The 22,983-nt window shown below is 42.3% G+C and overlaps 1 protein-coding gene across 2 annotated transcripts in view; it reads right to left on the reverse strand.

The window, feature by feature from the left end:
• The window catches only part of LOC147893879 (primase-helicase Twinkle, chloroplastic/mitochondrial-like), a 73,605-nt gene extending 65,493 nt beyond the window's left edge, over positions 1-8,112 (reverse strand). For both annotated transcript variants that reach the window (XR_015542225.1, XM_087385810.1), the window contains exon 1: positions 7,446-8,112. Coding sequence is in view for 1 of the 2 variants with exons in the window: in XM_087385810.1 (XP_087241936.1) it covers positions 7,446-7,725 (280 nt within the window). In the remaining variant the exon portion in view is untranslated. The remainder of the gene's footprint in view (positions 1-7,445) is intronic.
• Between the last annotated feature and the right edge of the window lie 14,871 nt (positions 8,113-22,983).

Consider the following 22,983-nt stretch of genomic DNA (forward strand, 5'->3'; position numbering starts at 1 on the left):
ATCAACGCCCAACAATGGGTGTAGACCATAGTATAAACATATGCTCTCACACGTACAAATCCACACATCATCCATTTATACAAAGGCCTTCGTACTGAATTTCTGTAAGCACTCCATAGGTGAAGGGCAGACTCGGCCGTGACAAAGGGTAGCACTAAAGGGGAAGGCTAATTAAAAGTAGCCCACATTCTCGTCATTCAAGCTACAATTGCTTGTGAAGACTATATGATTTCATTTTAGTCTCTCCCAAACGAGCATTCAAGCAATGCTTTTTAAACCATCTAGCTGATAGGGAGACACACCACTTAAGATAGGAAGAATTTATCGCAATGTCAGCAGGCTGCAACATGGACAAAAACTTCACAAGTTGAAATTTGCATGTCCGCTCATACGGCAAAAACATATACATAGATGAACAGTTTAAGCCTTTGATAGGATGTGACTACAAGATGTCATTTTGAGCAGATTTTTGCAAACTTTGGTTGTGCATCTTTGATCCCAGGAAGGCATTTCACTTGTCAGGTTTGCTGCAATTTTTGTTTTGTTTGGCAGATATGGCTCAAAACAATCCCAATGAGGTTTTTGGTGTCCTCACACAGGAGGATAAGTTGGATAGCACCAACTACTACTTACGGAGTTTTATGGTTTGCAACATCTTAGTTGGCAAACATCTATGGGACTATGTCAATGGAGATGAGACAAGGCCAAAAATTGTGGTTGCACCCGTCACTCCTCCTCAACAAGGTGGAGGCAAAGGTAGAGGTCAAGGTGCAGGACAAGTGATAGGTGCAGCAGCTGCTGCCTTGGTGGCTCCCACACAGGAACAGAAAAGGTGGGATTCACGTGATACACAAGCTCTTTCAGTCATTTCCCTTTCTGTCAAAAGGTTTATCATTCCTCACATTCGATCATGCAAGACCTCAAAGGCAGCTTGGGGTATTTTAGAGAGCATGTTTGCAGCCAAAAATGATGCCCATGTCTCTTTCCTGAAGAGAGAGCTATCTCACACACATATTAATGAGGGTGATTCCATGAATGCTCACCTCACCAAGCTTCAGGATTTGAGGGAACAATTGCTGAATATAGATGAGATCATTCTTGATTCAGAGATGATTACCACCACTCTGAATTCTCATCCTGAGTCGTATCTTAGTTTTCATACCTCGCTAAATTTGTCATTGAGGGGGGGTGCCAATCCTCTCTCTTTTCATGAGTTGGTAGGACTCTTGTTGCAGGAAGAGCAAACAAGGAAGAACATGGCCACAGGGGCTGGCGAGCATGCAATGCTTTTAAAATTCAGGCCCAAAGGGAAAGGGCAACAAAAGAAACATGCAAATCAGCCTACACGTCAGCATAAAGCTGATTCCAGACAGTCCCCTTAGCTCTCACAAGGCTAAAGGTGATGCAGAGAAGCCAAAGAGGAAGGGTATTTGTCACTACTGCAAGAAGCCGGGTCACTACATTGGTCAATGCAAGAAGAGAATAGCAAAGGAAAAGAAAAAGGATTCGGGTATGGCCGTCTTAGATGGATCAGCCCCTGGTGCACATGAAGGAGCGGATGCTAAAGCCAACTTTGTGGAAGAGGATTATGCTTTTTTATCTTGCATTTCAGATTTTCAAGTGGCTGGTCCAGATACTACAGCCACTCTTGAGGATGACTCTTATGCTTTCCTAACTTGCAGTTATGACCCTTCGAAGGATGCATGCACTTTCAGTGTCAATGAGACATTGAACACATGATATTTGGATAGTGGTGCATCCAAGCACATCACTTCCAAGAAGAGTCTTTTTGCATCTCTGCATGCACCACCCGCTGGAAAGAGGGTGACTTGTGCAAACAATTCTTCTTATTCGGTGTGTGGAGTGGGTGATATTATACTTACCTCCACGGATGGCACAAATTTCAGAATTTTTTATGTTCTTTATGTGCCTGGTATCAAGAAGAATTTACTTTCAGTATCCTCGCTCAATCGAGGAGGATTGCAAGTCATCTTTGATGATGCTAAGTGTGCAGTCCGAGACAAAGAAAATGATTATGCTTTGATGTTGTCTGGCACTTTCGGGGTCTTTTTCAGCTTGATGTTTATGAAAAAAGATCCAATCTTGCACTTGCAATAAACACTCCCACTATTGACATGCAGAATGCGGAGTTATGGCATGCCAAATATGGACACATGAGCTATGGCAACTTGATGACACTTCAGAAGCATGCTATGGTTGATGCATTGCCTCCTTTGGAATCACCTCCTCCTCATGCCTATGAAGGATGCATCCTCGGTAAGATGCATAGATTTCCCTTTAAAAAGGATGGTGCACTACGAGCTGTCCAGAAACTACAGCTCATACACACTGATGTCTGTAGTCCCATGAGGACAACTGCTTTGGGTGGTTATCTGTATTATGTCATAGATAACTACACAAATTACACTTGGGTCTATGGCTTGAAGAAAAAATTAGATGTGTTTATGCATTTCAAACACTTTGTGGCGAAGGTTGAAAATGAGATAGGACTCAAGGTGCAGACACTTCGCATTGACAGAGGGGGGGAGTATATGTCTCATGAATTTGAGGCAGTTTTGAAGGAGAAAGGCATCACACATCAGCTTACAATGAGGCTTACCCCTCAGCAAAATGGCCGAGCTGAGCGAAAAAATAGAACTCTCATGGAGATGGAGCTCACTAGCAAGAAATTGCCTCACAGATTTTGGCTCAAAGGGCTCATGTGTGCCAATTAAGTTTTGAATCGGACTCCCACAAACAATCCTGCCACATGCAAGATTTTTGTGAGTGGAGAAGTAATTTTTTCAGAGAATTCAGCTCATACACATGCTGAATTCACTATTCCAGCTTCTTCTGATGATGTTTTTGAGGGGTTGCTTCCTATTGCTTTTGGTTCCCCAGCTGATTCTCATGCTGAAAATCAGCATTTACAGCAGCCTCCACTTGCTCCACATGCCCCGATTCAGCCACATGCTGATTTTGTTCCTCCACAGGCAGTGGATGATGTTGAGTTACATGCAGCAAAAACAGTCCCGAACTGGTTGCTACAAACTCTCAGGGAGAATAGACTTGAGGCACCTTTGCCAAGCAGGACTCGTAGTGCAGCAAAGCACGCAAGGGGGGCTCTTTCTGTTGAATCAGCTTATACAGGTACTGTTCTTAATGAAGAAGAACCTAATACTTTCGAAGAAGCCAAGGATAATGTGCACTGGATGAATGCCATGCACAATGAATTGCAGTCCATTGAGAAAAATCAGACTTGGGATGTTGTGGATTTACCACCAGGAAAACATGCCATTGGTACCAAATGGGTTTTAAAAGTGAAAAGGAAGCCAAATGGGTCTATTGATAGGTACAAGGCACGGCTGGTTGCCAAAGGCTATGCCCAGAAAAAGGACATAGATTATGAGAAGACTTTTGCTCCTACATCCCAGATGACAACTATCAAATCCGTTATCGCTATGGCTGCAACTTTTGTTTGGAATGTCCATCAGTTGGACATAAAAACAGCTTTCCTTAATGGGGACTTGCAGGAAGAGGTTTATGTCAAACAACCTCCTGGCTTTGAGCTTTCAGGCAATGCACTTCAAGTTTGCAAGCTGAATAAAGCTTCATATGGGCTGAAACAAGCCCCACGTGGATGGTATGCCAAGATTGATGCCTTCATGGCAAGTAAGGGGCTACACAATAGTCCCACTGAAAGCACCCTCTACATCAAGAAGGATGGGGGAATATTTTGGTCATCATTCTTTATGTAGATGACATGCTGCTCACAGGGTCAAATGAGGCAATAATTGCAGATTTCAAAGCTTAATTGAAAGCTGATGACAGATTTGGGCATGTTAAATTTCTATTTGGGGATCCAATTCATACAAGACAAGTGTGGCATTGTTATGTCTCAATCCAAGCATGTGCAAAAGCTCTTGGATAGATTCAACATGCAAGATGGTAAGCCTACAGCCACTCCCATGGAGCCAGGGCTGAAGCTTACTATGTATGATGCAGGTGTATCAGTGGATGCCACACTTTACAACCATGCTGTTGGATGCCTCATTTATTTATGCAATACACGGCCCAATATTCAGTACGCAATATCTCAGGTGAGCAAGGTATATGCACAGCCCAAAGACAACACATTGGCAGGCTGTAAAACGCATCTTTCATTACTTGCAAGGCACAAAGTCTTATGGCTTGATGTTTCCCATGGGGGGTGACTTGCAGATGCATGCTTATAGTGACTCAGATTGGGCTGGAGACTATGACACTAGGTAGTCCATAAGTGGTAATTGTTTCTTTTTGGGCAAAGCTTGCATTTCTTGGCTGAGCAAGAAACAACCTACTGTGGCTACTTCCTCATGTGAAGCTGAGTACAGGGCTGCTTTCACACCGACAGTTGAATGTGTTTGGCTGCGTCGTTTGTTTGGTTATGGTTCTCTCTCAATGGAGGGTCCTTCTCCAATTCTCACTCATAGTAAAAGTGCTATAGCAGTGGCAAAGAATCATGTGTTTCATGCTCACATGAAGCACATTGAGGTTCATTATCATTATGTCAGAGAGAAGTCGCATGCAGGGGAGATCAGTATAATCTATGTGTCAACACATGACAATGTTGCAGACATCTTCACAAAAGCACTTCCACCTGAGAAGTTTGAGGCATTTCGCAGTGCCCTGAACTTATCTCCTTTTAGTGATTGATCACTTCCTTGTACATCATCACATTGGCGCTGCAAGGGGGGGGTGTTAGAATTATTGAAATATTCTAGGCGGTGACCAATGTAATCCATCAGTGAGTTAGGGGCACTTTTCCCTCAGTAGAGGGTTTTTTTCCCTAACCATAGTTAGTGGGTTAGTGTGGTTTTGTCACTTGGACAAGACCACCTCCACTTTTGTAGTCCTCATCTTATCTATTGCACACTACGTTTTGCTCTCTGCTCCCTTGCATCCTTTTTGCTCCACTCTTACAATTGCTTCCTTCAATAAATCGAACGTTGTAAGTGCTTCTGGAGTGAAGCCGATGTGCTGCTATTTGCTGCACTCCCCACAACTAGCGATAGGTACTGCAGTTTTTGCTAAGTCCTTAATATGCTTTCGGCAGGCCTTGCAAATACCCATAAAACGTTTGTATCTCCTATGAATTGGTGAACACCTCCTACTCCACAATGTCCTTGATCTTTGCAAGATCTAACCAAACACCACACGGATTGATAATGGTCTAGAGATGGTATGCGTCTTCCACACATTTTTCAACAACCACAACATCATCCTATTAAAGAGTATACAATGCCCCTGGGAACTGAAGGACATGACAACAAATCATAATGAACCTTCTCTGTGCAAAAAGCCAGTTTATGGATATTACTCTTCAAGTCTATCGTGGAGAACATATGTCCTCCATTGAGCCATTCCAAGATGTAGTTGATCCTAGGCATGGGAAACCGACTTTTGACTTCAAGTTTGTTCTATGTAAAAAAATCCACCATTCTGGCTATCTCTAATCCTTTTTCTTCATGAAAAGGATCAAGGCTGCATACGGGAAACTATTGGGCTTGATGAAGCCAACTTTAAGCAACTCCTCCATTGACCTCTCTAACTCCTCCTCCATGGGCTTGTTGAGCTGGTAGGGATGCTTGCTTGGCAGCAAAGCTCCTAGTAGAAATTCGGTCAGGTGATCTTCTAGCCAAACTGGCAGACAGGATGGAGGTGAGGTCAAAGTCATAAATAATTTAAAAAACCTCATCTAACAAGGCCTCCTATTGTGGGCTGGTATCTGAAGGTTCTACAGCAACATTGACATAGACCAAATAAACAACCCCACTTCAACATAACTCCCAAGTCAGCTGGTTGGTTGAGATCAAGGACCTAGAAGAAACATCCTCAAGCCAAGGGACAAACTTGGAAACAGTTGTTGGAATGGTAAGATCCATACCTTTTCTCTTATAGTACAGTACGACCTCAAACTGGTGCCACCAATGAGCTTGCAAAATGATATCTGCTGCCTATGTTCCTGCACCTTGAGTCTACTTTCCAAAAGTTATTGTTAAGGCCACTTGGTGCATAACATAATGGTTACTTACGGAAATGGAATTGTGCTGTTCAGAACTAGTTAAGTGTACTAACATAACTTTAATGTATTTGAATAAGTGTTTAATGTACTAACATGACATAACGATAGCTGGGAAGGGACCCTAAGATTGTAGGGACTGGTTATTCATCCTAGCCATGGCTCCCTTACCTAGTGGCCTACACATACTTAAGCTACTTTTAAGGGCATGTTGTGTTTTCAGAGAATAAGTTTGAGCATTCGTCTAGATATAGATGTCAAGATCTTGTAGCATTGGCCCGTGACACGCTAACCATTTTGCCAAGCAGTTTATGCAAGTCACAAAGGAAAAATGAGACATGACCATGAAGTTTCTCCTACGGTCAGACATTTAGTGGTACGTTCGTAGTTTCAGGCTAAATGACTATGACATTGCCTATGAGCTTGTAGATAACTTTGAGCTCATGAGCAAGGGTCAAACCTAAGCATTTAGCAAGGATCCTAAGAGCTACTCGAGCAAGCAGCAGCATGGGAACAGAAACAGGCGGAAAAACAAGAAGAAGGATTGGTTCGTGCCAGGTATAACAACAAAAATCATTGCTATTATTGTCTTGTGCAGGGCCACAAAAAGCAATGATTCAAGAAGCTTTGGGCATTGTAGTGGCCCTTGGCCCAATTAAGCTTTCAATCTTCGTAAAAACGATTTCCATTGTCATTGAGGAGATTGAGGAGTAGCAGAAGGGGCACCGCACTCGTTTAGCACCATTTTCGAGTTTTGCTGCAAGTGAAAAGGTCCTAATTTCAGAAGTTTAGAGGACATCATCTCCACTAGTGTTAGCCAAGCGGGCTCGGCGCACTCTCTCGCCCATAAACACAGTAGCCTTGAATGGAGCATTTCTCAGCCAAAGTTTTGAAAGCAACATGGAAGCCAAGGCAGCCTCTTAGAAGATTTTTGGATGTGTTTACTTTTGAATGGTGAAGTCCATTATGTATGCTAAAGTTCACAATAGATTAGTTTCAAGGACTTTCAAACGAGTACCTATAATTTCAAATTTATCTCTACCCTCAAATTTCCATAACAAATCTTGTTTAAAGTGGCGTTCCCACTGCCCATACTTAAGTTAGACCTTATTTCTTGTCTCTCTTCACAAAAATTCCCTAAAGTAACTAATTCAAGGGGGTTAAGTTTTCAAGCGTTTTCTAAACACAGGCATTTCCGTTAATGAGCTTAATCTACTGGTAACAGCAAACGTGTATATATTCCACACCACTTCAAGCCACAAAGTCTTGCATTTTAACGGTTGCTCTTTTTTGACTAGCCTTCGGATACCACGCGTCAACGAGCTGAAATAGCATTGTTGAGACCGTCAAAGACAAATACCAATACCAAATCACCGATGCTCACCTTGGATTTCTGTCATAATGTGTCTGGTCACAACGAAAAAGCTTTTTGTATGTGGATGAAACAAATCAACACTGTCCCAAAAAAGCCCACTGTGAATCCTGTAGTGGTGTAAACCGCTCTTCCGGAAGGGCAGAGAGCAACTAACAGCGCTTGTTGTGTTATGCAGATAGAGGGACTCGTAAATGGCATGTGAACATGGCAGAGCAGAGCTGCTAGACATTTTGTTCGCTCGATTGATTGGAGACAAAGACTTGGCCAAAAGGCGCCCGGCCAACAACATGCTCCTTCCGTTTCCTACTCTCGATCACCCTGCCCACAACATTCCTGCTCTTTTCGGCGGCTGTCGATATTCCAGCTCCACACTTATCAATGACCCATGATTCCTGACAAGCCTGTCCGTATCTAGTGTGTCATCTATCTCTGAGAAAGCATCCAGCGAGACTTGAGACTGAGGAGTGCCACAGATATCACATATTTCATCGGCTGCGTTGTTGAGAAGCGTGCATGCGCTAAAACCCGAGCTGGATGTACTTCTCTAGTGCTCATGCGAGCTTGAGGAAAGAGGGAAGAACCAGTTGTTGTTGAATGCTAGAAAAATTCAAGGGAAGGGCAATGGAGGAAGGTATATTTGGGCTTTAGAACGTACCTCCGTGTCTGTGTTGTTGCATCCAAAACACTTATGCACGGGTGACCATGTCATTTTATTAGTGCCTCCAGTGACGGTCTATTTTCGAATAATAAAATTTAAGTTTTCATTTGTAAATCTCACACTTTAAGGAATTTTATGAAAATTTGGGGGAAACATATAGAACACTTACACACAAACACAAATCTCTCTCTCTCATATAATTTATATTTATATATGTATATATATAATGTTATATATAGTATATTATATATTTTATGTAATATGATGCCATGTTTACTATATGAGATCCGAGGGCGTTTCTACTACCTCTTCAAAGATAGTTTTGGGGTTTTGTCCCGGTTCCTCTCCTATCCAGACCAGAGATGTTTGGCAGGCTTCATCCATGAGGTAGTTAGGCACCGCGAGATGATACTTCGATCACGGAGACAGGAGCAGACTTATTCCTTAGCAGATCCTTCTCAGAGTTCTTTCTGCCATATCACATGGACAACCATGGGATGAGGCTTCGACATGATCACGATCCAGAGCCACTGACCCGACAGCTCAAACAGAGGGTTGACGTGCAGATCACACTTAAAGACATCCCCTCTCTATTCAGAGTTGGAGCCCCGACTGACAGGGGTTACTGTGGCCCTTGTTAGACGTAGAGCTATGACTATGAGATGTCACAGAGCCACACTCGTCGGCTTCTCACGACTACACTCTATCGCCGATTTTATGCCTCCATTGCCACCTCATTCACCCTAATTTCCTGATGGCGATGATGATGATGTTGATTTGTAGTCGACCACTTGCATGACTATGTTGTACTTAGTACTATCATTTTGCATTTTTGCATTCTGCATTCTACATTAGCATGGATGCTCATCTAGTATCTCCACCCCCACAGCTTATTTGTACCAAGTTTTTCACAGTCTCATAAACCCAACAGTCTTTCGAAGACTTTAATAAACTCTCTCTCTCTCTCTCTCTCTCTCTCTCTCTCTCTCTCTCTCTCTCTCTCTCTCTCTCTCTCTCTCTCTCTCTCTCTCTCTCTCTCTCTCCACTTGGAGCTTACCACTCATATCTCACTTTTTGCATATCGGTCGCCACGCCGGCCATGAGGAGGGCCCCTCCACCACCCGCCCGTGTCTAGATTCATTTTAATTGTGCTCTTGACCCAATGTACATGAGCCACCTGGCTTCCAAGCTTCCAGTACTACTTGGGGATGGGATGGACCTTGCACATACATCAGACACTCTCACATCGGTGATACAGGATGTTGCCGCCAGATCCTTTCCCATGACACGATCTTCACGTGTTCCAGATGGGAAGATGCCCCAAAATCCATGGTTTGATGATGAGTGCAGAGAGATGAGAGCCCACTTACATGTGAGATAGCATTGGTACATTTGACTCCACCAAAGGCACATCGAATATCATGCCGAGTGACGCGATGTAAGAAGCGGGCTTTCCTCATGCATAGGATGGACAAGGTGATCAGTTCTTTTCGTGGAGGAGATCCTACCACTGGATGGGGACTCCTATCAGAAGGAAATTCACCCATTCCCAGATCCCATAGTCTGGCACACATATGCATGCTCCCGATATGATGTCCCAGGTCAGGCACCGCCTGATATGTCCTCTATGCCCAGGCCCACCACATGCCATTTGTTTACTCCATAGAATGTATGAGCTGCCCTTCTCCGGCTTCATAACCGACGATCACCAGATCATGAGGGACTACACACTGAGCATTTTGCGCATGGACAAGAGATCTTAACCTTGATATTAGCACAGCTGTTCAATCATGCTGTATGCCATGGCTTCCAACCTACCTGGAGCACTACCACCATATTACCAATACACAAGGCAGGCAATCCCATGCACACTGGGAACTACCATACTCTTATGATTGGCCATACTTTGGCTAAGATATATGGGTCGGTACTAGAGAGGGAGATCAGTAGTCACACAGAGGGCCACGGACAGCGGGCACTTGGGCAGGCATGATTTTGGAGACATCACTCCACCCTGGATCACATTTTCACTCTAAGGGCTATTATTGAGGAGGTGAAGTCGAAGCATCAGAGAGTCTACACTTGCTTCACAGACTTTCATAAGGCATTTCATAAGACTTTCTACACTGCTTCGTAGACTTTCATAAGGCACTTGTCCCACGCTCTCTGACTGATCCAGAGATTACAGGAACTATAGCTCTGGGGGGTCATGAGTTTATATGAGTCTATCGGAGGGAGGATACGTGCCCCAGGAGGCTTATGAGACTAGATTAAGAGCAACATCGGAGTAAGGTTGCCCCCTATCACCAATTTAATGGAACACTCAAATGTTTGTGGGTTGTTTGCTTTATTGGGCTCCTTTAGTAGTCTGTCTCCATGAAACTCATTCATTCTACCAATTTTCATTCCTTAGTCACCATTTTGTCAAGGAATAAAGGGGGAATTCTAGCATGTGACACCTATATTGAGCAACACTCCTAGGTCAATTTTGAGTCTGTATGTCCCCACGATGAAGGGGAGATGGATTGTACCAATATCCCTAGTTATCTCCTTGGTTATTTCTCATACTTGTCACATAATGTAAATAAGGTTGTATATAAAAATAAAAATAGTTAACTACATTATGAAACTACTAGCATCTTTAATTCTCTAGAGCCAGATCCAATTTTCGGCTAGTGCACATGTTCAAAACAATTTCACATACATACATATCTATGTATACGTATACCAAGATCTGATTAATTAGTTATGGAAACCATTACCCTGTATCACAAAAGAAGTTCACAAGGTATGGAACAAGAATCATCTGACTACTAGATTCCATATCAAGAACTATCCATGGAGCACAATTTGTATAACCTTTAAAAGACTAGCATTTGAACCCACTAGATAAATAGGTTGTCAAGTGTATGGAGCTCAAAATTCATTCGAGGGGCAATGCAATTGATCCATAATGAGGACAAGGTGGTTGACCAACCTTTGAATTTGATAGTACCATTCTTGCTTTATATAAGCTCTCAAACTAAGAGACTATGGCAGACGACACTACAAGCTAATGATATGCTCAATAGTGAATTAATAGCAAGACCATTGGCACTGAAGAACTTTAATTTTGCTTCATTATTCTACATCATCCTTGAGAACTATTAATTCAATTGACTCATTCCTCTCATTCATAATTTGACTCTGTAGAGGAAGTATACCTTTATCTAGATACATGTTCATCTATTGAACCTTGTCGAATCACCACATTCCATTGAAATGAAACGTTCCTCCCTCCCTCTCTCTCTCTCTCTCTCTCTCTCTCTCTCTCTCTCTCTCTCTCTCTCTCTCTCTCTCTCTCTCTCTCTCTCTCCCCTTTCTTCTTTCTTTCTACTACATCTAGTAGATTGCAAGAGAAACATATAATGAATTCACTATATTCAGTGCATCATATTCAACTAAGAAAGAAATAGAAGACATCTTGAGTCGGAGAGAAGGTGTTTGCATTGTAATATCAACTCAATATAAATGGGATTCATGTGCACACTATGCACATAACAGGTCTCGTGAGTCAGCCCCCTCCTCCATTTTTGCTTCTTCGTTACCTTCTCTTAGTCTTCAACCTATAACAATTTTTCAAATTTGTAGCTCCTTCCTACTTGTGGGTCTTGACATCTCCTCACACCTGTGGACACCTCCTTCCGCACATTGGTTCGCCCTTTGATTTGGCATCCTTTGGTCAGTTCTTTAGTTGGCACTTGTACACTTTAACTTTGAGGATTCAATAGCATCCCATCTCTTGTAGCCATACCCTTACGATTGTATTGTTTTGGACTCTCCATATTCCTCTTCTTTATTTTTTGGACCACCATCTTGGCACTCATAGTGATGCATTTTCTATTAGTAGCCCATAAACTTTATTTGCTTCAAATTTTGTTGCCTTGTACATCCTCTTGTGTAGAGTTTGGAATGCCATGATCTTTCTTTTTGTCATTGACTTGATCATATCCACATGGTATTGAGAGAACATCATTTGTTTATATGATGCAATTGCCCTTACCTACTTTGCTTTGGAAATATTCATGTGAATTGCTTGTTCCCGACTTTGCTCTATGTTGAGGGGTACCTATAATGAAATGGGAGAAATCAAGGCATATATAGGGGTAACAAACACCTTCATTTTCACTTTTCTTGAGCCATAGTTCTTATAATCTTATAGCTACTTCACTTTGTCAATTGCTCTAGCAACCATCTAGTACTTTGACTACATCATCCATGGATTCAACTACATTCCACAAATTCATCTCATAGACATCATTTGTTGGTAGGGAAGAGGAGCTTTTCCCATGTTTGACAAGACCCTAGATGTTCTAGGGACATACATGGGAGCCAAGGATAACTTGGAAGAATTTGTCAAGTACATGCAAGACTTCATTAAGGACTTTGCATATCACCTTTCAGGGAGATGACCTTTGATTCCAAGGAAGAAAGAAAAGTAAAGGCCTCACCCATAGACACTTCTTCTACGAATTTAATAATTTCCTTCTCCCTAAAGATGGCTCTTACTTATATATGGAGGAGCCTCTTGCCTAGGAAAGTGAAGAGAGGGAGATACCTAAAGTCTTTGAACTACTCTAACATGTTTACCTCTATCCCCCATGTAGCACAAAGCATCCATCTACCTCAAAGACCACTCTCTTTGACCTTAGAAATAGAGATATAATTTCTATCCCCACTCATTATTGATGGAGAACAATACCTATTCCTCCATTACATTGAGGTACTTTATGGTTTCAAGGAGGATAAGGCACTACATGTGCTTTGTGGTTTGGGGAAGACGAGTCACTAGGAGTGATTTGTAGTTTTGATGTTATTTCTTATTTGAGTTTGTACCTCACCAATCTTACTCCAACCTTGGGTGTGTCTTTTAATCTTCAATTGATTGGGTGAAATCTATGATTGTCTCCATTTCAAGATTCTTTGTATGGATCTTGAGTATCCTAGTCAAGGCCTACTACCTTTTCCTTCTTTCTTTGTACACTAACATCCCTGTTCCTTTGTTGACAAACCTATTGCTATTTTAGTCATTTGGGCTACCACTTGCACTAGTGTCACATTGAGTTGCTCTTTCTTGATGGCTCTCAAGTATGGTCAGCTGTCATCCTTTTTATCAGGAGGATTTGGTTTGTTTCCTATGGCTTTGTTATTTGCATTAGAAACTCCTCAACGACCATTTATAGTTTGTCTCTTTGCTAATGAATCCCTTTGAATAAATACAAAGATTCATTGGTTATTTCTTTCACCTTGAATATTGAATTCTAATCCCAAATTTATTTTTCCTTTTTTTATTGGAAAAGGGAAATTATATTAATGCTTGAAAAATGCCATACAAATAGATTCTTAAGGAGCTGTTGATGCAAATACAAAAAAGAAATACATTGTCGACTATAAGAAAGCCGCCTATTTTTGGATCTCATGGCTCACCGCCTAGAGAGATTTCAAAACAGAAGCTACCAACCAAGGTAGCGGTTTATACATCTAGCAAACAAAAACAATACCACCATTTGGTGGTTGCTCTCAAGCCTAGAGTTCTGTGCTCCCAAATGGCACTCAAAGTGAAGATGATCTTGCTAGATGGCTACTAGGGTAGTCATCGAACAAATCGGTTGGCCTCCCATCACCGGACTACATTGAACAAACCAAATGTTCTAGGTAGTGATGCTAGAAACTATCTCCCGCACACCATCCTCTGGTAGAGTTGGTGGGCAAAAATGAGAGAGATAAACTACATTATGAATCTCAATTCGTGAGACCTGTTGTCCATGTATCCTATAAGATGGAGAGGTAGGCTCAATCGCGAAGGCGTGTCCTCCCTACATGAGCCAGGCCACCATCCCCCAAGTGAAACCTCTGCTCATCCTATGTGTGCTAGCCACGATCTTGAAGGACGCCCAACCATATATCCGTTGTGCGACTGGGCAGCCCCATAAGTAGTGAGGGATTGTCTCCAAAACTCCATCTACATAGCCAATGCATCTACCATGTACTCACATCTGCTCCTGATGGGCAGATCCTCGTGAGCCATTAGCCAAGAAAAGTAGGAAATCTTGCATGGGTGCAAGCTCGTCCAAAGGTGAGCCTAGAAGTGGTACATGACCTCTCGTGGGACAATCTACTCTAACCAATGGCATTCCCTCGAGGCAGACCATGCTGCTGCCTCCAACTATAAATAGCACATGATGCGAGTAGTGTACGAAAAGAAGGAGACCTCTTACACTCGATCTGAATGCCCTATGCGGGTGAGCCAGAACCACTCTCCTGGATCCCACTGAATGTTGCAAAAGGGTCTGTGCTCCCAAATCCATAGGTGCCACACTACTCCCTCTACAATTGATAAGACTCTAGAGGGTCTATACCAAGTCCTACCCAAAGAGTCCACTATCTTGACCCTCTACTACTCTAGGTCCTCTATGTCAACCTCTACCTCATCATTCAACTCTAACTCTGCCTGTAGTGAGCCTCCCGGTTCGACCCTATACAATCGAGAAGGTGGGATATGAGAGACTCACAAAAGAAGCATATCCAGAGTAGTGCTCCTATCCATCCTGACCCGAGTGGGGGGTCTAAGGACTCCGTACTCCCTCCCACCATGAATCCAAGATCACCGCCTCGATCTCCAACATCTTGGTACCTACTCTTCGGAGGTGAGAGAAGGCCTATCTATAGGCCTCTGTCTCTCAAGAAAGCCACCTCCAAGCCCCAAAGGATCTAGCTATTCCACTGCCCCATTGTGCCCATCCGATGTGAGCATGCTACCCAAGCATGTGCCCCTCCAGATCTCTGCTCTTTCGAGTGCCAAATGAGCCACTATCTCTCAAACTCCTCTCTACAAGATGGCCTAGCCCATATATCCTCCCATCAATCTCTACCACACTTGGTAGAGGCTCCTCATCAATGGAGAATGCTCCCTTATCAAAGGAGACTCAGAGAAGATCCACCTGTAGGATTGCTACCATTGACTATCTATGTAATGAGTGTTCCCAAGAAGCCCCCATTGGAGTAGGAGCTTCCATACTTCCACTCCTAGAGTGAGGCCTCTCACTACCAGCTTGCCCAAAAGGGATCCACTCGACATTGTTGGATCAATAATGCCCACTCCACTCTACGCCTAGGGCAAAATCACTGTCTGCCAAGTGACCTTGGCTTTGGTGTTGCATGTGCCATCCAATCTTGACCAGAGAAAATTCATCACCAAGCACAGTAGTTGCCCCATGCAACCTCGGTGTGGAAACACTAGTAGGAGGCAATGTACCAGTAGTAGCAGGCTATGGTAAGGAGTACTTGGTTAACCACTAAAGCTCATCGACCCATGAGCGAGAGTTCAGCGGAGCTCTAGTACAAGATCTTCTGCCAAACACTCTCTAGACTGAGATGTCAATGCTAATTTGGAAGCCCAAGTATCTTGCCGTTTCTCCTCTCGGAATTCACTAAAAGCCAAAACCAGCTCCCCAATCTCAAACCTCCTGAATCTCCTCCGTGCTTGTGAAGAAACCAATAGATTTGGTTCAAATTATGCGAGCTCTGGAAGCCTTGCAATAAATGGACAGGGCCCCTTTGACCCTCTCTAGGCTAGATGCAGAGTCATCCACATCGAGCACTACATCATTTACAAATTTAGAGTCTAGGAGCTCCTCCTCTTCTTGGATCAAAAGCCTGATCCCTTAAGGCCAAGTGCCTCTAAATGTAGAAAATAGCCCAATAATCACTTGGATGGAGCTTCTTGCATAAAGAGATGAAACCTCTTTGATCCATCTATTCGAGTAGCCAAGTCTTTGCATAGTCCCCTCAAGAAGGACCACTCCACTTTGTCATATGCCTTCTTGAAATCAAAGACTGGTGAGAGGTTGCACCTCCTCCCTCACTCACTCCACTGCCTCCCAAAAAGTGAAGATATTATCCAGGATGCTGTGCTTCTGGACAAATCTAGCCTGTGTCTCGCAAATGGATATCTGGAAGGTGAGGTATGAGATGCAAACTCAAGACCTTATCCAAGACCTTGGAATCTATATAGAGAAAAGCTAAGCTCAAAATACATGGAACCACCATGAGTGAGCCAAAGATCCATGCCTTGAGATCCCATCCACTCATTGCGTCAAAAAGATTTGGAGTCCACCTCCACCCCTATGGAGGCAAAATGGAGGATCTACATGGATTGCTGGATCCTACCGCTTCTGATGCCCCCTTTTCAGGGTTATAGGATCAAAATGGTCGATTCTAGGGGCATGGGGTATGTATCTGGGATCTACAAATAGTTCCAAGTTCCCAACCACCAGAACTCCCTCAGCAGGGGCCTCCCAACATGCATGCAGAGGCCTGATGACTCAAGATCGAAACCCCTCTCCCTAGAAGTGTGAGAAGAAGAAGCTGAATCCTATGGGCACAAAGCGCTGACTTGCTATGCTGGGGAGAGGTCGGCATGGAATCCTTTGCCTTGCCCTTGCTCACAAATGAGGGTCTAAAATGAACTTGGCAAGGTGCATGGGGAAGAGGCCCCAGGCAAGACTATTGCTATCTGAGATGGAGAGGGGCCTGCAGGGGGGCAGGCAGGTGGAGAAGGTAATCACCATAGGAGGAGTAGGTAGCAGAGGTGAGGGTGGGGGAGGCACTAAAGGGGGCTACAGAGAGGGGGTTGGTGGGTCCAGGGGGACGAGGAAGGCGGCTATGTGAGATATGTTGGCATTGTCACAGTAGAAGGTCACTGCGGAGGTGGCATTTGTGGCCTCTTCTCCTTTGGAGTCCGAGGAGGGTGAGTCACAGGGAGGCCATGGGCACTGGTGCTCTAGGAGTCTCTGCTACTTGCTCCTACTATGGTGATGGATCCTATGGGCAGGAAAGAAGTCTCTCCTCCATAGGGGCCTAAAGAATATCCTAAGGTTGAGGGACCTCTCTCCAAATCTCATGGTATGCCTTCTTGTGGGCCACCCTCTTGACCTTCCTATGGCTACATAGCTACCTGTGATCACCTCTTATGGTTGGCACACTATCTTGGTTCTTTTTGGCCCATTTACTTTGCTTCTTTTTCTCCACCTTGGTCCACCTTCCCTTTGAAGGCTCAACCCAGGGGTTTGGGACTATGCCTATTGTCGTTGAAACTACTGTGATGTGTCTGCATGGGTGGCCTCTGAGTCCCATCCTCTATCATCTCACTATGTTATCCCTTTGTCTTCTCTGAGGAGGGATGCGCTCTATTCTATCATTTAAACTCTAGCTAGGTGCCCCTTTTGCCTGCACCTCAAACACTAACCTAATAAACTAGACCTCCAATCTCTGATGGAGAGTACCTCCCTACAAGGTCTCTAAGAGAATCACCTTTGGGAGGGTATCCGAGCTCTCTACCACTAGCCTAAGCTAGCCTAAGTTAAGGAACCATGTCACCTATCACCACTGCCAAAAGCCTGCTTAATGGAAGGAAGGATGGACCTATATTTCCTCAAAGCTTTGAGACGTGGAGCATGACTGGAAAGTAAGGAATATGGTGAGTCAAGTCCATGCTCCACCATGAATTCATGATGCCAAGGGATATGATACACCACATGAGGGCCCAAGCTAATATGGCTTCTCTCCACAAGAGCCAGAGCAATATGTGGGGAGCCAAGTTGGAGGAGAAAAACACCATGTCCATAGATAGTGACCTCCTTAATGTGGTCACCATCTAGTGCCAAGCTGGTCTCAGTCCCTAATCTGTCTCCTTGAGGGAGTGAGGCCAACTATTTTGCCTATGACTGTCCTGTCCTATAAGAGATTCACTGCTTACTATACTTGTTGCTTATCCACTGGTGAAAGAATAACTTTGATAGCTGGGGGAGTTGAGGGTGCTACCATAGAGCCCCTCTAGCTAGACCGAAGGTTGCCACCAAAAGTCCTAGTCACTAGCATGAGCAATAAATTGCACCTCTTGCAAAAGGCAGGAAACTATAAGGAGAAGAAGAAAGAAGCAAAAACAAGGCACTAGCGAGATGAAATACTACCAAGAAATTCATCCCGGCCAAATAGGAAAACAATTCCAGAGTTCTTCCACAAGCAAGCTCTCAATCTTGGAGAGGATAAGGGAATGCACAAAGTGAAGTTGCCAAGAGAAAGAGCAAGCCACTAAAAGACTTTGAAGTGCTCCACAAACTCAAGATTATCTTCAATCATCTTGAGGGGACTAGCTGCTAAAGATGCAAGCTCAAGTTGACTTGTGCCAAAGGAGAAGCTGGATGACTAACATTGGGCTGAGGGCCCTACCTTTCTGCTCAAGAATGGCTCCACATAGAGTTAGAGGTTGCAGGCTAGTACGTGCTATACACGATGGAGATCGGCTAAGGATGGTGAGCATGAACTATAGCAGCCCTACTACTAGCAATGGAAAGGAATCATACAGCGGGGCCATAGCCCATACCATGGGCTATGACAATGAAAAATGTGAAGGGGGGTTGTGGGATCAACTTGCCCCCTTGTGATGACCTTATGCACACTCAGTCTGTGTAGGTAGGACAGGTAGCAGAGAGGAGCGTGAGCGAGTGGCGGGGGGGTGCTGGTGCAGCTCACACGTAGAGCGGGTTGACTTTTCCTAATCCCAAATTTCCATTTTATATTCTTTTAAAACTTGTATATATGCCTTTTAATACTATCTTCTATACGACACGTCCTCCTTTAGTTGATATGTTTGGAATTTGCAAGTCTTTCTTTCAGTTAATTTATATGCGGATTCTTCAAAGTTGCTTTCCATTGGTTTGCTTGCTCTTACAATTTGATGCATTAAATTTTATCTCTTCTAGCTTCAACATGTACCCCTTTTTACATGCATCAGTCTGAATTCCATTACTCTAGGTGGTACAAAGTTTTTTATCACATGTGATGCTACATAGCACTTTAGAGCATTTGTTTATAGGTCTAATTGTATTGATGAAGGTATTATTGTGCATTTCTCTACAAATCAATTCAAGGTATTGGTGGCATTCCATTGTCTTGATATAGTGCACATATCCACTTTAGGATAACCCTCCTGATTTTTCTCTTCTTTGTTGGATCTTTCACTTTGCTCTTGATTTCTTTCTCCTTTTGGCTTGATTATGGATTAATGGAACACGAGCTCGCCTCTTGGAAACAGCCACGAGAGATCTTCCCTGTGATTAACACTTATGTACTTTGGAGTTTTGGACATATTAACCATGATTTTTGTCCCCATTCCTCTCTAAATTCACTCCTTGCTTGCACATAGAGATGTGCCCCCTCTTTTTTTATCGATATCATCTATTACCCTTTTCTCATCGATGTTGGCTGCCATAAGCTTTGCCCAATCCACTGCATCAATTGATAACATCTTCATCATCTCCATTCCTCATTATCAAACTCATGTGTACTGAAGTCATAAATTGTATTCGTAACAATAAATTGATGAATTATCATGTCAATTAATACCAACACAATTATCCTTGATATACAAACATCAAAATGAACAACTATCAAACATGGTTGGTTGTAATAACACAATCACACTAGTGACATTGGTATTAACATGGAATCACCCACAATATCTAGCTTGGTAAAATATAGACTTAATTAGGCATCTTTGCATCCTCTTGGACCCCCGCCATGTCTACTACAGTTTTATGGATCACTTACAATTAGCATAAACAAGAAAGTGATAATGGAAAATAATTTTTGTAACGTCCCTCTTACTTAGATTGCAACTAACCTCAGTTGTGTGCTTGACTTCATGTATCACTAAGTCTAAGATAAGATGCGAAGGCCTCCTCAGATATCCATTGAGTATCATCGAGATGATAAAAAGGTATGTTCAAGGGATCTTCATCTTTCATCAATTAAGACACAATGATTTTTCCAACTTGAAACATATTCTTCAAATTATTCCTAGTTTATTATCTTTTACCAATAGAAATTAGTATATGAAATCAATTCATTGATCATGTTATTGTCAAATTTTTCAACATCTATGCTGTCCCATACCATATGAAATTGAGAGAAATAACTAATAGAATGCTTAATTGTTTGTCTTTTCCTTATAATGTGAGAAATAAGAAATTTGCAATGGGATCTTATAGAATGGGAATGGGTTGATTTAGAGCATCCAAAGAAGAGCCTCCACTTCTTTTGATACATGGTGAGTAATGCTAGGAAATTTTAGCTCAGCTTGAGAGGCTGGAGGCCCACCAAAGCACCTCATTGGGAGAACTTGTTGACTTGTAGAAATACTTTTGTGACTCTAGAAATTCTATAGGAATAGAAAGATCACTCCCTTATTTTGCCTTTCTATACATGGAGGGATTGTAGTGAACCAGTGGAGGTGGATTCTACTTGTACTCATTGCCTCTCTATTGAGGATTCCATGGAGCATTGCCTATGGGACTACCAACATGCATGGATTATTTGGAAAGGGATTGCTAAGCTATTGAGCACCTTTACACACTCTTCTTTCTATATGACTTGGGGATTGGGAGCTTGGCTTTCCCTTTAGGGGCCTCAAGTGCTATATGAGAGAAATGACCCTATTGATCTGACAACCTGTCATTGAGTCATGTTCCTTGGATGATGTTCGAGTACTTCCACATTGACCTCACATGCATCAGTGGGGATATATCTTGGGAGATTCTGGCAAGCATATCATCTTGGCACATTTGGAGGTCTATATGTGTAGAGACCTTGGACGACTACTAGGTCCATCTCGCTCACACTTTGGCTAGCATCTGGACAAAGAAAGTACATACCTTAATGGCCATATGGGGGAGCGTACAAGGGTCTTTATAGACAACCTCTACCAGGAGAGATATATCTCTCAAGAAATCAAGTGGCTCCCCTTTCTTCTTAGAGTCACCTATAGGATTGAGATGGCATTTTAGCCTCAACCTTGGTTGTTTCATTGCTTTGTTTAGGAGTTTATTTTTGCTCTTCTAGACTATATTTCATGTTCTACATGATGCTTTTCTCCTTTGAGTTTTCTCAGGGAGGGACTCTCATACTTAATAGAACTCGTTCCCTTGCAAAAATAAATAAACAAATAAATGACATAAATTACTCTATGACCAATAGAAAAATATACGTATTTCATTGTCTAATCACTCTTTAAAGCTGTTTTAATACCTTAGTATCTGACAATGGTCCTGCATGTATTTTCTTCTAGAGTAGAAAATACATACAAGACATTATCTAGCATATCCATCCTTTAAGATATTCAATATTCATATATGCAATATTATGAGGAAGTCTATTTGTTAAGGTTTAAACACTTGACTAAAAATCATGTTTCCCCTTCTTGGTTAAAAAAATATCATCATGTGGCAACAATTAATCATATGGTTTTTTTTGTCTACAAATTTTCTTCAAAACTTAGTCAATTCAATTTAATAGAATAAATTCATCAAAGCATACCATATGTGCCGAGCAATATCATGTAAAATTATTAGGAATGTGGCATTTACTCAAACAAATGGTGAGTATATATAAACCTTTAAGTAGGAACACACAACCTGCTCTTTAATAATTATATGATGTGATCACATGTGTTTTCTTAAGTATAAAAGGATCATTTAATCCTTTAATTTTAATTCAAAATTTCCAAATCTCTAAAGTTATAAGCCATATAATTCATAGGTTTTCAATTCTTACCTAACTTCGTGGGTGGTCATTCAATCATTTTGCTTTATTTTATCATGCTCATTCAATTCTTGGTTCACCTAGATAATTCTATATATTGTATAGGCTATCTTATCTTAATCTTCTTCTCGTGATACTTTTATATAAATTATAATGCTTCTTTTTGGAATTATAGTGAAACATATTAGCATTGTCCTGAAGTAGTCATCATATAAATTATAATGCTTCTTTTTGGCATTATACTAAAACATATTAGCATTGTCCTAAAGTAGTCATCATATCTTTTAAATTATTTACTTCTTTGATATAAAAAATAGACAAAACATAATGGAAGGAAAGAACATGTATCTCATTTGTCTTGAGGTACCTCATAATTGTACTCAATAATTATTTGCCTTTTGTTGATACCATTCACCTTCATGCTTATGATCTTCCAACTATGTGCTTGCTTACAAAAATCAATGACTAATAAGCTCAATATGTTTCCTAGAATTGAGGATCCATCCTCCATGCCAATGTTTGATGCCTTCCAAAATTCTCTTTTGTGAGGGCTTGACGACAGGGGTTGCAATATTTTTTTTAAACAAAAAAGAAAGTTTCTATTAATGCTTGGAAAAATAAAACCAAAAAAGTCATTTGTCCCAAAGGCACCGATCGGAAATAAACCCTCAAGCATGGAAAAGGTCAACCTACCTCCTGGGAACCCAGCTCACTTGCTAGGGTATCCTGAGGAGGGGGGGGAGTATACAATTAGTGAATCCCTTGCGGTGTGAGAATGTAAAAATAATTGCAGGCCGTGCCTTGTAGAAATGCTCCCACCCTTCAACAATTGCTCTAGAGTCCGATGCCCTACACTTCCAGCAGGTGGCACACAGAGTATAAATGGTATCAACCAAAATGGTTGTCCACAGAGCACAATGTCCTCCCATCAATAGGCTACAGTGCACAATCCATATGTTGCACATGCCATGGTGCTAGCCATTGTGTCCTAGACATCGTCCTTTAGAACCGAGAAAGAATGGTGTTGGGTTGGAGGGGTCACCTCATGTAGCTTGATTTGATGTAATGCTCTATCTATGTATCCTGTAAGCTGGAGAGACCTTATCAATGTGGAAGACATGACCTCCCTCTATCAATCAAGCCATCATGCACCAGGTGAAATCTTGGGTGGATATTCTACATTTGGGCCACAATTTGAAGAGATACTAGCCAAATTCTCTGGGCACTCACCAGCCCCCAAGCTAGTGTAGG

This window comes from Dipteris shenzhenensis, chromosome 15 (genome assembly GCF_047967505.1).
Source record: "Dipteris shenzhenensis isolate YYH24624 ecotype China chromosome 15, Dip_SZ_1.0, whole genome shotgun sequence".
In the NCBI taxonomy this organism is placed as follows: domain Eukaryota; kingdom Viridiplantae; phylum Streptophyta; class Polypodiopsida; order Gleicheniales; family Dipteridaceae; genus Dipteris; species Dipteris shenzhenensis.